We start from the raw sequence: 14,878 nt of genomic DNA on the forward strand, positions 1-14,878 counted from the left end.
ATGAGTTGTAGTATTAAGCAGACAACTGGCTCTCTCAGGGGCAGGACCAGCGGTGGCAGCTGTGTTATTGGTGGCGGTGGTGGTGGTGGAGGAGCACGGATCTCCTCAGTCTCTTCTGGAAGATACACGACTTGCGGGATAGGCGGTAGCCGAGGGTTTTCTGGTAGAAGCTACTGTGGTGGTGTGAATTACGGAGGAGGACTGAGCACTGGCAGTTTGGTTGGTGGAAACTATGGAGGGGGCTTAGGAGCCGCCGTCCTCGGAGGATGTTCAGGCATTGGATTCAGCGGTGGCAGTGCTCGCTTTGGCGGTGGCATTGGAGGTGGCCTTGGTATTGGTCTTGGTGGAGGGGTAGTTGGAGGTGGTTTTGCTGGTGATGGCATTCTTCTTTCTGGTGACGAAAAGGTCACCATGCAGAACCTTAACGACCGCCTGGCTTCTTACCTGGACAAGGTGAGGTGCCTGGAACAAGAAAATGCTGACCTGGAGTGCAGAATCAGGGAGTGGTATGCCAAGCAGGGCCCTTTTTGTGAGCCACGGGACTACAGCTGCTATTATAAAGAAATAGAAGATCTTCAAAATCAGGTAACATCATTTCTCAGCCGCTTTCTCCCTTGTAAGCTTCTCCCACGGTGTTGGTTCACAACTTACTGCCGTTAATTAGGGGTAACATTTCATTGGTGTAAAATGCTTTCTGTAAACAGCCATTAAGACAACTGCCTGTAGAAAGTCCTTGAGCTCAGAGGCAAAACCTTCAGTGTTTGGACTGTTTTCATTGCTTTTATTCATCAGATATATTTGAAGGGGAAAATGTTATGTTCAGGGAATACATCTGGATTGGCTCAGTAGTCTTTCTGAATTAGGTTTGTGCCAAGGTGGTTAAATGGATATATGCCAAGAAAGCAACTAAAAGAAAACTAAATAATGGATTGCATTAATTTGCCTGAATCTATTTTATTCTGTCATCAGTCAGTCCTGCAAAATTCCCGTTAAACATTATTTTCTTTTTTACAAGTTTACTCTTTCATACAGAATTGTGAAATATAGGACATCTAATTAAAAATGAGAACAAAGAGAGCATTGCCATAACACATTTTGAGTATGCAATTTAAAATTAACATTTGTTTGCAAAGTGTGTTTGGCAAAAATTCTAGGATGTCAATGCACAAAGAAGGGTACAGTGAAAAGAATCCAGGAAACAAGCAGAATGAGGCAGCCTTACAATTAAGTCTTGAAACAAAGCTTTTAAATCTCTCATCCATGAAAGTAAGATTTAGATTTAAAAGGTTAGGTGGATTGTGGCTGCTCCTGGACAACACTAATTATACCTCCCTGGCTGTCTGCATCTGAACCACATTATTTAATATTTTAATGCCTTCACCGTACTTCACTGAACACTCGCCCCCATGACTGCTGCACTCCTCAACCCCCCCATGCCTGCAGGCCAATATTGAAAAAAAAGGAGAGAGACCAAGAGGTTGGGGCAGGTAGCCATGGCCAGAGGGGACACGTGAGCTCGGGGACACAGGGAAGAGACTTCAGGAGTGAATGCTCTTTTTCCAGATTGTCTGTGCAACCATAGACAACAACAAGATCATTCTGAACATCGATAACAGCAGGATGACAGCTGACGACTTCCGAGTGAAGTGAGTAGCCTTTGGCTCACAGCCGTCCCCTACCTCTGTCACTGCGCTCCTGCTCGCGGCGCTGGTGAGAGGAGTTCCCCGAGAGGTCTTCTGGGATCCTCTGGTCTGCCTCTAGAGCCGCCGTCATTAGTGGAAGTTCCGGGATGGAAAGTTTGGGACAATAAAATATGTTTGGGTGGAGATTAGAGATCTTCAGAAAGCAGAAGGGATCCACAGGCAGGGAGCAGTGTGGGTTCACCTGAGCTGCCATTCTGGCACGTGGTGTCTTTGGAAGGGGAAGATTTTCTTTCCCTGTTGGAGTGCAGAAATGCAGTGAGTGACATCTCCGCCCCACTGAAGACGCTCTGGAGAAGGCAGACCGAGGGCAGATTTGATGGAGCAAGCCTCAGACTGCTTTTCTCAGCGTCCCATGAGGCCAGTTAGGAGAACACTGGAAGAACGATGGATGGTCAAATGACAAAAAAAGAGCAAACTGTGGTGTCAGACACTGACTGCTCTTTCTTCCTTTCTTTCTCATCCTCAGGTACGAGACGGAGCTGGCCCTGCGCCAGAGCGTGGAGGCTGACATTAATGGTTTACGCCAAGTCCTGGATCAGCTGACGCTCTGCAGGTCTGACCTGGAGGCACAGCTGGAGTCGCTGCGGGAGGAGCTCTGCTGCCTGAAGAAGAACCATGAGGAGGTAGGGTCCTGCCCCTCAAGTCAAAAGCGGTAATTCACGCAGGATCCACCACCCTCCGTGGTCCCCAGCCCCGGGGTGCCGGCTGCGGCCGGGCAAGTGGTTGGTGGAGACAATTCATGTGAACAAGGAGCTGTGAATGTCCAGCAGAGAGGGTCTCTGCCAGGGCACCTGCTCTTCCCTACGGGGGACCTCAGCTCCCACAGTGTTTTCCTTCTTTTTAAAAAAATGACACAAGCTGGGTGGTGTTTCCAGGAAATGAACTGTCTGAGGAAACAATCGACTGGAGATGTGAGCGTGGAGGTCAACGCCTGCCCTGGCCCAGACCTGAGGAAGATCCTGGAGGAGATGAGGTGCCAGTATGAAACGTTGATTGAACGCAACCGCAAAGAAGTTGAGGATTGGTATGAATGCAAGGTGAGTACACTTACGCGGTTCTGACTTTCCTGGGCTGACACCCAGACAATGGTTCCACGGTGGTTTACTACACGTTAAAACCCCCCAGCGTACGGGAACAGCATTTAGCATTGGTTTAAACTGACCAAGTGACAGAGGGGATGCTGCCACTCTGCACCCCTCTCATGGGGTGACAGGAATTGCTGCCTATTAGTGAGACTTGAGGCAGGAACTCTTTACAAAGCAGCAAGCGGTGAGAAGAACAGGACACCAGTACTATTAGAAGAGCAAGAGGCATGACGAGCACGGTTTACACTCCATTAGGATGAGAGAGGTCACCCAGACCTTTCTCATTTCATGTTTTTGGTAGCTTCTCTGCCCTTTCTTTAATACTTAATCTGACTTACATTAAACATTCCCTGAACATCTTTATTCTGGATTGGTGATTTTCAGATTGAGGAGGTGAATCGGGAGGTTATTACAAGTGGTCAAGAGGTAGAGACGTGCAACAATCAAGTCACCGAACTGAGACGCCAATTACAAGCCCTGGAAATCGATCTCCAGGCTCAGCTCAGCCAGGTGGGTGGTAAGTGGGGGTAAAGCTCAGCTCTCACCGTTCCACCTTGGTGTAAGAATTCATCGTTAAAATGCAGTGTTTCTCATGCCTGTACTTGTACTGTGCCACATGTCACTGCTCAGAGGGACAACCTGGAATCCTCGCTGGCTGAGACGGAGTGTCGCTACAACAACCACCTTGCTGAGCTCCAGAGCCAGATCACATGTGTGGAGCAGCAACTGGCTGACCTGCGTGCGGAGATGGAGTGCCAGAACCAAGAGTACAAGATCCTGCTGGATGTCAAATGCCGTCTGGAGCAGGAGATCCACACGTACCGCTGCCTGCTGGAGGGTGGACAGCAGGACCTTATGTAAGTAGGCTTGAGACGCACAAGACGATACAATAAAATACATGTGTCCTGGGTATTTTAACATAAAAGCAAAGTGAGCAATAGGTAGAGGCACTGCACAGCTCCTTCACCCTCACTGACCTATTTGAGCTGCCTCGCAATCAACAGTGATAGTCTGCTTCTCTACCCTGTGCCAGCCACTGCCACAAGAAGAAAGGTCACTGCAACATTCTGCCAATTTTCTGCCAAAATTTAAAACAGATTGAGAGCAGCAGGGACAACAAGCAAAGTAGTTTTAGTTTATCTGTCATTTCCTTCCCTAAAATGTTATTTTCCTGTTCCCTTAGTCAGCAAGGAGGAATTGGTCAGTCTTCGGGTCTAGGAGGAGGAGTCGCAAGAACAAGCGGAATAGGAGGAGGAGGGATCATTAGAACAAGCCACACTTACACTTCATCTTCCCAGATGCCATCCTGCGCAGCTGCGGAGATACAAGGTAAGAACTCCAACACTCCACAAGATTTCCACAGTCTGTTCGAATGCAACAACCACAGGCACCAATATAGATGCTTCCCACGCAGCTTACAGGGGCTATCTGCAACTTTTATTGTGAGGCTACTGGGAAATACGTGATGGGAGGCCGCAGAGAAGTGGCTACGACGAGTGCTCTCAGGAGGCTGTGACAGCAGTAGCTGCCACTCTGCTGGGAAGGATGAGAACTGCAAAAAGGGAGGAGGGGGAAGAGGGGTAGGAAGGAGAACGAGAGAGTCAGCAGGCAGGCAAGCCATGGAGAACATGGAGAAAGCACTGACGCGAAATCTGGGACAAAGGAAAGAGTAGGAGAAAGCAGGAGTGCCCAGAAATGAAAAAAAAAAAGAGCAGGAATCATGGGAATACTGGCAGAAGACTCCCAGTAATATTTCAGGAGGAAACTTCCAGCCAAATTGAAAAAGAAAGAAAGAAATATGGTGACATTTGGTCCAGGAGAATGAGTGTGAGCTGGAGCATTGTTCTGGCACAGACCCTGGTGCCGTTCCCTCACCCAGATTGCTGCTGGTGCGATGTCTGCAGCTCCCACCATTTGGCATTTTTATGTAAAAGGACAAAGCTACAAACCCCATCTGCCTGACTGGCAGGCAACGATCAGACCTTTCCAGGAAGGGACAGTATTTATCTGAAATTCTAATTGAATTGGCTTGTGAAATGATCCCGTGTATAGAATGACAGTGTGGGAAAGAACCTATTTTTGCTATAAACAAAGTAATGTTTCCTTTGATCTCTCCAGTGCCTTGCAGAAGGATTTGTGATTAAGCAGAGAAATGAGAATATCCAACGAGAGAACCCTGAAGCAGAGCCATGGATGAAGAGAGAGAATATTTACCGTATGCCTCTGCAAAGAGCAAGGAGCTCTTTTGTATTACTCAGCAATGCTAAGCACTGTGTCAGAGGGATAAGCAGAGCGTTGGGCCACATTCTGCTTTGTTTTGCTATTTGCTTTTTCCAGTCTGTATTGCTGCGTGTGCCCAAACACCATGACTATTGCTGGAGTTAACCAGCAGTATGGTCACTAACGTACCTGCTGGTGAAAAAATGTCTCTAATAAAACTTTGCTTTTGCCTGATGCAATCAAGAAACTTGTGTCTGGAAACTGAGTTCCTTTAGAAAACCAGGTGCTGATCCATGCACAAGGGTCAGCTAAACTGGTCAGGGACATACTCCACTGGGAACAAAGCTGCTTTGCCAGCGGGAGCCAGGGAATGGCCTCGCTGACCTCGCAGGTCTTGCCCACCTCCTCCCTGTCGAAGGCTGTAGCATACGTTGCCCATTCCTGCATGGCATCCTCCACGCTGTACCCAGACAGCCCCATCAGGCAGATGCCTGCGTGCTTCCCACGGAGCACTGTGCTAAAACACAGTTTCAGACAAATTGTGAAAGTCAGTGATGGAACATCTGGAGACAGACCGCCTCGGCCCCAGCCTAGCGCTGACACACCAGGGCTGGGCCCTCTCACACCTCATCATCCAGCCTGGGGACTGTGATGAGGTTGAAGAGGAAATCTTGGTCTCCACAACTGATTCCATTTCTGCTGACATGACTTCTATTCTGACCTATCCCTTTCATTTGGTAGGAATCTTCCCATTGGGAAAGGAACTGGAAGCAAAAGGTTTCTTTCCTATCTATTTTCACATAGTGACCGAGTCATTTACTGGTCATCCTTCTGTTTCAAAGAGTTTCAACCTGAACGTCAGGAACTGTCAAAAGATCACCCTTACATTAGACATGCCTTCTCTGGAGAACTGGAGAGGGCAGGATGGGAGCTAAAAAAGTGCAGCTCAACAGGGAATACGATGGAGAAAAAAGCCAGCTGGGGCCTTTGGATACACAGAGCCATTATGTCTTAAATCTCACAAGAAAGGCAAAGATCACTCCCTCCTTTGGGCCTGGAACAGCAGCCATGTAGTGTGCATGCGTCCTGGTACTGACCTGCCTAGAGAAGCGAGGGCAGCAGTTTGGCAACTCAGAGCCCTGGAGCAGTTCTGGTGGGAGCAGCCATGGGAACCGGCCACGGGGAGCTTGCAGAGTCAGTCTGGGTTTGGAGACTTTTCATTTAAAAGTCATTATGAGCTGGAGGGCATTTTGAGAATTAAATTGTCTGTTGGTCCAGAAAAACAAGCAGCAATCGGTTTTACACGTCCACTCCACCCTGCAGGTTCCCAGCTAAACCAGCAGCACTGGATATAGCCACTGTTACTTCTGGTACACTGTGATGGGGCTGTTGCAGAAAGAGTCGTATTCACTTACAAGATGACCTGGCAAAAGAAAACTCTGGGTTATTCCTTTGCCATCGAAAGCTGGAGGTTGTGGAACAGCCAGCCTCAGGGGAGGAGGAGAAAGGGTACAAAGACACTTCAGGACCATCTACACAGTACAGCGTGACACTTTTCTAGCGTCAGTTCTTTTATATAGACACCAATTTCTCTGTTGCTACTGAAATAGACTTAACACAACCTGAAACCTTCCAAGAAAGCAGCATCTCCAGGGCCCGTAGGTAGCAAGTGTCTGAAGAAGCTCAATCATCAGTGTATGAGGGCGCAGGTGAAAGGTGCCCTTCTCCTGCTGGAAAAGGCTATGGAGAGCAGATGTCTCAGTGCTTTTTCTTTTATTTCATCTACCAGACACTACACCCGATAGTATCCAGGGGCCAGAGCACAATAAGAAAATGGAGCACCGGAACAACTGCAACAACGCCTCAGAAGAGCAGGCAGAAGCTTTTAAACCAAGACTCTAGATCAAGTCTTCTTTAAAGATCAGTTCCAGCCCTACAGAAAGTCCCAGACTTGACGCAGAAATCTCTCAGCAGATGTGCAAGGCCAGCACTTCACAAGAGATCAAAAAGAGATACTGATCATGGCTATCATGGCAAATTTCCATTGGTTGGACTCCTCTGTGGGTATCCCCGTTGTTTTCAGAGCTCTGGCTGAGAAGTCAGAAAGCAAATCTTTCCTTTTTCCTTTCCCATTGTCTTCTCCTCCCTTGTTCAGTGCAAAGAAAGGGCACAGCTGCCCTTCCTGGCCTTAATGCTTCCCAATCTACCAGTCCTCACACTCTCATTTCCAAAAATATAAAGATACTCTACTGACGCTCTTCCAGTTTTCAGTTTTCTGGAAACTCCAGGCTACCCACCATATAGAAAATCTTGCCACTTTCTTCTGGGAGCCCCAGCCCGTTCCCACCAGGTCTGGGCTAGTCTCCTTCTCTTGCGAACTGCTACTGACATCTAGCTGCTCCACCTCAGTCCCTGTACCCATATCAAAGGCCTTCCCACCCTTCCCACCGGGTCCGGCAGGTGCAGAGCACGCACTTTCACAGAGGAGCTGTCCTAAATTCCTGAGAGGTGAAAGAGACCTAATGACACGGCCAGAAGGATTCTGATGATCCAGACTTAGTGAAGATGCCTCTGGAAAGCCCCCGGGGGTGTACAGACGCAGCTCCTGAGACACTGTGATGTTGTTTGTGGACCTACAGGTTGGGATGCGTCTGGAAAGCAGCTCATGAGAAGGCAGCTTGTGATAAACAGTTCCCCAACCCATATATTAAAAAGCTGCAAATTATGGAGCTGCAAACCTTGGGCTGGAAACTACATTTCCATGTGATTTCCATATTTCTTTGTGCTAATGAGACAGGCCCAGGAAGCTTACAAGTTCAAATAACTGGATGAAAATAGCACGGAAAGCTTAATTTATTTTTTTAAGGTCTTCAGAACAATTATTTAATTTTATTTCAGCTTAACTAGAGCACCCGTTTCCTGAAGACAAAAAGGAAAAATAGCAAGAAAGAGGGCAAGCATGCGCCATGGACGGATCCCGGGCAAAGGGGCCGCTGACCGTGCGCAGCAGAGAGAGGCCCACAGGGGACCGACCTATCTCAGAAGAGCAGGAGCCATCCTCTCTGCTCTCCGCAACAATTACCGCAATAGGCACGTAGACATCCTCCACTCCCACAAAGGAGTAAGTCATTCCCTGTTTCTGCCTGCATTATTCTGATGTGCTAAAATGATAACTGTGGAGCAGAGGGAGGAATGTGTGCTCACTCAGAAAAGATGCTTGCTGCAGACAGCTCTTGGGAAACTCCTGAGGAATCATACGCGGGACAGGCGAAGCTTCAAGCCATGCGATATTACATCAGTTTCGGTTCATTCTTACCACCACACCCTGACTCCAATTATGTTCTACAGTCCTAATAATGAAATCTGGGTATTCCTTCCTATATGCAATAACTTTATTAGAGTTTTTACTTATTCTGAGCTTTGCTGCTTTGTATTTGAGGACTGCGTAGAGCACAACTGGGAAGGAAGGGCAGGCTCATGTTCAGGCACTGCAGTCTGACACAGGAGCCCTGGGTTCAACTGCAGACTGCCAGAGGCGCACACTTTGTCTTTAGGTAAATCACTTTGAGCAAGTCTCTCCACACCTCTGTCTCCAGCCTGCTGGAGATATCACAGGAATGCCGCTGCCTTTCATTGTACTGGATGAGTAACATCCAAGGATTCAGAGATAAGGGGAGGCATCTTTTCAACAGAAATATGGAGGACAAGAGCAATAAAATGACGGGCAAATCCATGAATACGGGGATAATCCAGTCCTTTACCAAGTGGGATTATTTACTTGCCATAATAATAGCTATTCCAATTTACAATCCTGACACGGAATGAGGGTCTGAGCAAGAGTTTGAGCTCACTTGTTCTCTGGTGAAGCAGGCTCAGAGCATTTCTTACAGTGAACGGTTACTGTCAGAAAGCTGTGGAATGCCTGTCTCTTGCTCGACGGCCGGTAGAAACAGGTTGTCCCAGAGAAGGCCATTGCTCTTGAGTCTCAGCAAAACAGCTCATGAAAATAAGCTTACCCTGAATTTTGATGTCAGAAAAGTGAAAGGATTCTTACCTTTTAATTTCTCTGCCTAGTTAAGATTTGGAGACCTTAGTGATAGAGAAGAACCTCTAGTTTGTACTTAACCCATCTTCTCCAAGCCAGTGTAGAACTGTAGCGGGCAACGATTGCTCTGACAGCTTTATCAGCAACTCTGTCTTTATATTTCCTAGGACAGTAGTCCCAAACCTCCTATTAGAATGCAGCACATATTGACAGAGAAATCGCCCATAGGATGTTTCCACTCCCATTCACTGTTTCAAAACACCCACCCTTCCCCAGCAACAATCACTACCCGTAATGATGAAAACTGCAGAAACATATTTCACTGAACAACAGGAAATATTTAAAGTACTTTTACCTTACTTTACACTCTCCACATAAACAAACAAATCCTTTGTGTATTACTGGAGAGCCACGGTCATACATGAAGAACCTTTCATCCACGTCCATTAAGAGATCACTCCATGGTCTCACCTGTTGCGTAGCAGAGTGCTCTGGAGTTGTCAGTTTGCCAATGGAGAGACTTACAGGTTAATCTCTGTGTCTCTGATCTTTCCACAAAGTTCTTACATCATTCCTCATACATCATTCCAGAGTCAAACTTCGTATTTATTCTTTCTTTTTCATCTTACATATTCCAACATCAGCACCTTGCAGGAAAACTGCTTATTCAACTCAAAATAAAATGAAAATAAATTAATGAGAGATAAAGAGCTCTTTGATGCAATAACCTTTAATGATTTCTTCCTGGTATATAATTTAGGACAGTGTTTTTCCTGGCTTAATGTTGTAAAGTTTGCATCATAAACAAAAAGCTGATGATTCATAAAACATTATTGCTAATGTATTTTTGAAATTAGCAAGAGACATGTAAAGTATCTTCCTTGTCTACCAGGATTCTTGAAAGGAAACTTCCCTTTGAGAAATTATTCTTGGCACCAATGGCTAGAGTAGCCAGCCTTATGGGAAGAAGAAACAGTGGTGACACCCACTGAGGAAGGTATAAATAGAGTTTCGCGGCAACGGACAACTCGCAGTCTGATTTAATATCAAGCTGTGCATCTTGCTTTGGGCTTCTGCTTGCATTTCCAACTGCTGTCGCCATGAGTTGCAACATTAAGGAGACTATTACTGTGTCTAGCAAAGGCAGGAGCAGTGGTGGCAGCTGTATCATTGGTGGTGGTGGTGGAGCACGGATTTCTTCCTATGGGATAGGCAGTGGCAGAGGTTTTTCTGGAAGGAGTTACTGCGGTGGAGTGAATTATGGAGGGGGACTGAGTGTTGGGAGCTTGGCTGGTGGGAGCTATGGAGGTGGCAACTGCTATGGCAATGGCCTCGGTTTTGGCCTTGGAGGCGGTGTGGTTGTTGGTGGTCTTGGTGGCGACTGTTTGCTTTCATCCTGCGATGAGAAGGTCACCATGCAAAATCTCAATGACCGCCTGGCTTCCTATCTGGACAAGGTGAAGTGCTTGGAGAAGGAAAATGCTGAGCTGGAATGCAGAATCAGAGAGTGGTATGCTACACAGGGTCTCTCCTGCGAGCCCCGGGACTACAGCTGCTATTACAAGGAAATCGAAGATCTTCAAAATCAGGTAATCCCCTTTCTCAGTTTGTCCTCTTCTACTTAAAGCTTATTTCTGAATTTGTATTTAGAACCCACTGCAATTCTTAGAGGTAACTTTGGTGCTGTTAGACTTCTTTGCAAACATAAAATTTGGCATGTTCCCCTGTGACATTGTTGAGTGCGGGTGGATAGTAAAGTTGCATGCTGCAAGGTGCTACAGGTGGGATAATACTCTTGAAAAGGAAAAGGATGCTTTGTTACATTGTATTTTGACTATACAATTATAAATAAGACATTACCAAGCGTGCTCTGAGGAAATGTAGTGGTATCAGCCCAGTAGGAAGAGCAAAGCAAAGAGAACTACGGAACAAGAGCAAAACATACAGATCAAATGCTGTATCATCATAAATTCTAGGTGAGAAAAGTTGAGTATTTAAAATTGATTGCTGCAGTGGCACAAAGAGCCTGATACTAATATGCCCACAGTGAAAGTTATGGCTGATCTTAAGGCTTAAAGATACCTTCCAACTATCTTTCCTGAAGATCCTTAACCTTGAAGCCAAGAACACAATGGGCTGAATGTCAGCTGAGAATGTCTCAGGGAAGGTTCTTTAGGTTCACTTCTTTGTGAACTATCTTTAGAACTTGCCTTCTTCAGACCTTGAAACCGGGAAGTCCCAACCTCTTTTCTTTACTGACTGTGAGTTAAGGAGGCAAAGCTACCTCCTGCCACTGCTCTGCTCAAGGAGCAAGGTTACTTCAGAAGGTAACAGAAAAATGAAATTGTGAAGAGTTACTACCTAACTGCAACCTAGATAGACCTATAGAGTATAACAGCAGAGCAAGGTAAGACACCTCTCATGGTCTGCTCTTTTCCAGATTGTCTGCGCAACCATTGATAACAACAAGATCATTCTGGACATCGATAACAGCAGGATGGCTGCCGATGACTTCCGAGTGAAGTGAGTGCCCCTCTGTGTAGATGAACCCTCAGCCTCCTTCCTGCTCCTTTACATCTCACTTGTGGAGTCTCGGTGCGCTAATTACAGAGACTTCAGACAAGCCTCACTACAACACCACCTTAGGCCAGGATGGAGTGATGAAACACGTTTCGCTCTTGGTCACCAGCCCTCCTTTAATTAGTATTCTTGGGTAAAACATTTGGCAAGAGGGTTTGTGGTGAGGGCTGGAGACTGACATCGGAGGGAGTGGTCCTTAGAGGTATAGTTGGCGCATTTCCATCACAGACCACCACAGATTGGGATCAGCAACACAGAAATACAGCTGGAGGAGTGGTATCAAACACACAGTGATCAGGAGCAGGAAAAAGATAGATGGGGAAGAAAAGTTTCACATAACAGCCACCAAGTGCCGTGCAGAAATCTAACACACAGTGCGTTCAGCTCAGCCAACAAAATAGTGCTTAGAGCAGGCAGGTGGGAAAGGAGAGCTTTGCATAAACCGCATGGGAGACATGAGCCTTCTGAGTTTCTGCTTTCTTGCACAAACCAGGTACGAGACAGAGCTGGCCCTGCGCCAGAGCGTGGAGGCTGACATTAATGGTTTACGCCAAGTCCTGGATCAGCTGACGCTCTGCAGGTCTGACCTGGAGGCACAGCTGGAGTCGCTGCGGGAGGAGCTCTGCTGCCTGAAGAAGAACCACGAGGAGGTAGGGTCCTGCCCCTTCCCTAGGAGCACTGTGGCCCTGACATAAAACTTTGCCTACACGAATGGGTTCTAAATTTAAAAGTAAAGACCAAGCAGTTTCTCGCCACAGCTCTCCCAGCAGACACTTCTGGGGTTCAGACCCGTCTGCCCAGGGGTGGTGCGGGAGCTCTGGCAGTGCCGCGGCTGCTGCTCTCGGGGCTGCGCTGGCACTGGGAGAGCAAGAGGGGGGGGAAGTTGCTGCTGACTCCAGCAGATGAGAAAAGAAATTACCCAACAGATTTATTGAGGAAAACACTTGCACCATCTTCCAGGGCTTTACAGCCCCAGCGGGGTGGCAGCCCTGGCGGGCAGGGCTGCTCTCGGCCACCAAGCTCTGCTCTTCTGCGTTGCCTCTCAAAAGCCAGTACGTGTCTGACCTGGGTTATATTTCCAGGAAATGAATTGTCTGAGAAAACAATCGACTGGAGATGTGAGTGTGGAGGTCAATGCCTGCCCTGGACCAGATCTCAGGCAAATCTTGGAGGATTTGAGGTGCCAGTATGAAACACTGATAGCGCGCAACCGCAAGGAAGTTGAGGATTGGTACGAGTGCAAGGTAAGGGGCACACACCTCCTGCGAAACAAACTCACACGCACATTTCAGGGCACAGAAGCCTTTCAGAAAGCAGACATGGAGACTATAAGCAGTTGTTCCTTTACAGTGAAGCCCAAGATCAGCACTCATTATCCCCTGTGTTCCACACCAGACACAGGCCTGTCTGACCAGTTTGTTTTGTCCCATCTGGAACAGCCGCATTTGCCGCAAGGCCTTGTGGTGTGTTGTTGGAACTGACATATTCCACGTTTGGATTAAAGAGACTTAATAGCCACAAGGTTAATGCGATTTGTAAAAAGAGCAAGCAGTTGAAGCTGGCGGTTAACGCCCAGCGCCCAGAGAACTCGCCCTGCTCCCTTCTCTTTTTGCCACTCACTGTATTGTGTTTCTGTAAAAGCAAGCCCAACGTACACAGATATTCTCTGAAGCTTTTTATTCTGGATTGGTGATTTTCAGATTGAGGAGGTGAATCGGGAAGTTATTACAAGCGGTCAGGAGGTAGAGACGTGCAACAACCAGGTTACGGAATTGAGACGCCAATTGCAAGCCCTGGAAATCGATCTCCAGGCTCAGCTCAGCCAGGTGGGTGGTGAGTTTACTTCCTGCTGTGACGCGGTTACTGCTGGGTTTCTTAGCACGAACAGCCAGACCTACCAGTCAGCGTGACGGGGTGAATAGCTCTTTCATGTTTGCATTGGAAATAATAAGCTCCAGGGTGACGCTTAAATTAATGTTGTTTCTTTGTTTGGGTGTCTTGTTTATTAGAGAAATAATCTGGAATCCTCTCTGGCTGAGACTGAGTGTCAGTACAACACGCTCCTTGGAGAGCTACAGAACCAGATCACATGCGTGGAGCAGCAATTGGCTGAAATAAGAGCAGAAATAGAGTGCCAGAACCAAGAATACAAGACCTTACTGGACGTCAAGTGCCGTTTGGAGCAGGAGATTCAGACCTACCGGTGCTTGTTGGAAGGAGGACAGCAGGACCTTATGTACGTAGACATCTAAATCCACTAGAGAATAAATGAAAATACCTAGGATCTGTATTACAGACTGGCAAACCAACATAATCTTTAGTCCATCTTAATGCTCTCTTTGAGTTGAAAAAGTTGCCTTATGAGCAACTATCCTGTGATGAACATTCAAATCTGAACTAAACACTCCTCCAGATCTGCAAAGCAGAGAAACCAAATCTGTTAACTGCTAGTTACGACATCAGAATTACTTGTATGATGTCAGTATTCGTAACAATCTCGTTTCTACAGTAAGAGAACTGTCGTAATAAGAATTAATTGCAACACTCTTCAATGCATTTCCATGCCAAAGGGGGGCACAAATGCAAAGCAACTCTGAAAATGAAAAAAGAACACAATGTAAAATCCCCAAAGCCCTATAAAAGACATAGTTTGAGACTTCATGCCCTCCTTAGTGTCATGTAAAGTTCTAAAGTTCCCTATTCCTTTCACCAAATTTATCCCACTAGTCATGGAGGAGGAATCGGAGTAGGAACTGGAGTAGGAGGAGGAGTCATTAGGACAAGCCACACCTATACTGCAACTGCATCTTCCCATTGCCAGCCCCAAGTCCCACCCTGCAAGACTGGAGATATACAAGGTAAGAGCGGCATTTCCACAAAAAGGGAAACTGCCTTTTTTGGTTTGTTCCTTTGTAATAAGGCCAGGAGACAACTCCCTCTCCCAGGACACGTTACTGGTATCTTCTCAGAGAGTTACTATGCTACAGGCACGATCAGTTATAATGGGTCCAACCGCAGTGTGAAATTGGCTGTATCATGGAGAAATAGGTTCAAGGAGAGCTCTGACTGAATACTGAGCAGCAGAAAGCAAGTGGGAGCAAGAGGGAGCAGGAGGACTAAAAGGAGAAAGCTAGGGAAATAAAGGATAAAGAAAAGATCTGGAAGTAGAAGTAAAGAAAGAGAGAGCCAGAGCTTACCAAAAGAGCCTGGAAGGAGTGAAGAAAAGAGTAAATCTGTAACTTTAC

At 46.8% G+C, this 14,878-nt stretch overlaps 1 protein-coding gene across 1 annotated transcript; it reads left to right on the top strand.

The window, feature by feature from the left end:
* Positions 1–13,885, top strand: LOC309681177 (uncharacterized protein; the record flags this gene model as incomplete). Its single annotated transcript, XM_082495016.1, has 12 exons — positions 1–585; positions 1,564–1,646; positions 2,170–2,326; positions 2,579–2,740; positions 3,173–3,298; positions 3,419–3,645; positions 10,105–10,642; positions 11,494–11,576; positions 12,127–12,283; positions 12,716–12,877; positions 13,334–13,459; positions 13,643–13,885. 12 exons carry the CDS (start codon positions 1–3, stop codon positions 13,883–13,885), a joined length of 2,649 nt encoding a protein of 882 aa, XP_082351142.1.
* Positions 13,886–14,878: the final 993 nt, after the last annotated feature.

The sequence above is a fragment of the Vanellus vanellus genome (genome assembly GCF_965231255.1).
Source record: "Vanellus vanellus genome assembly, chromosome: 24".
Classification (NCBI taxonomy): Eukaryota; Metazoa; Chordata; class Aves; order Charadriiformes; family Charadriidae; genus Vanellus; species Vanellus vanellus.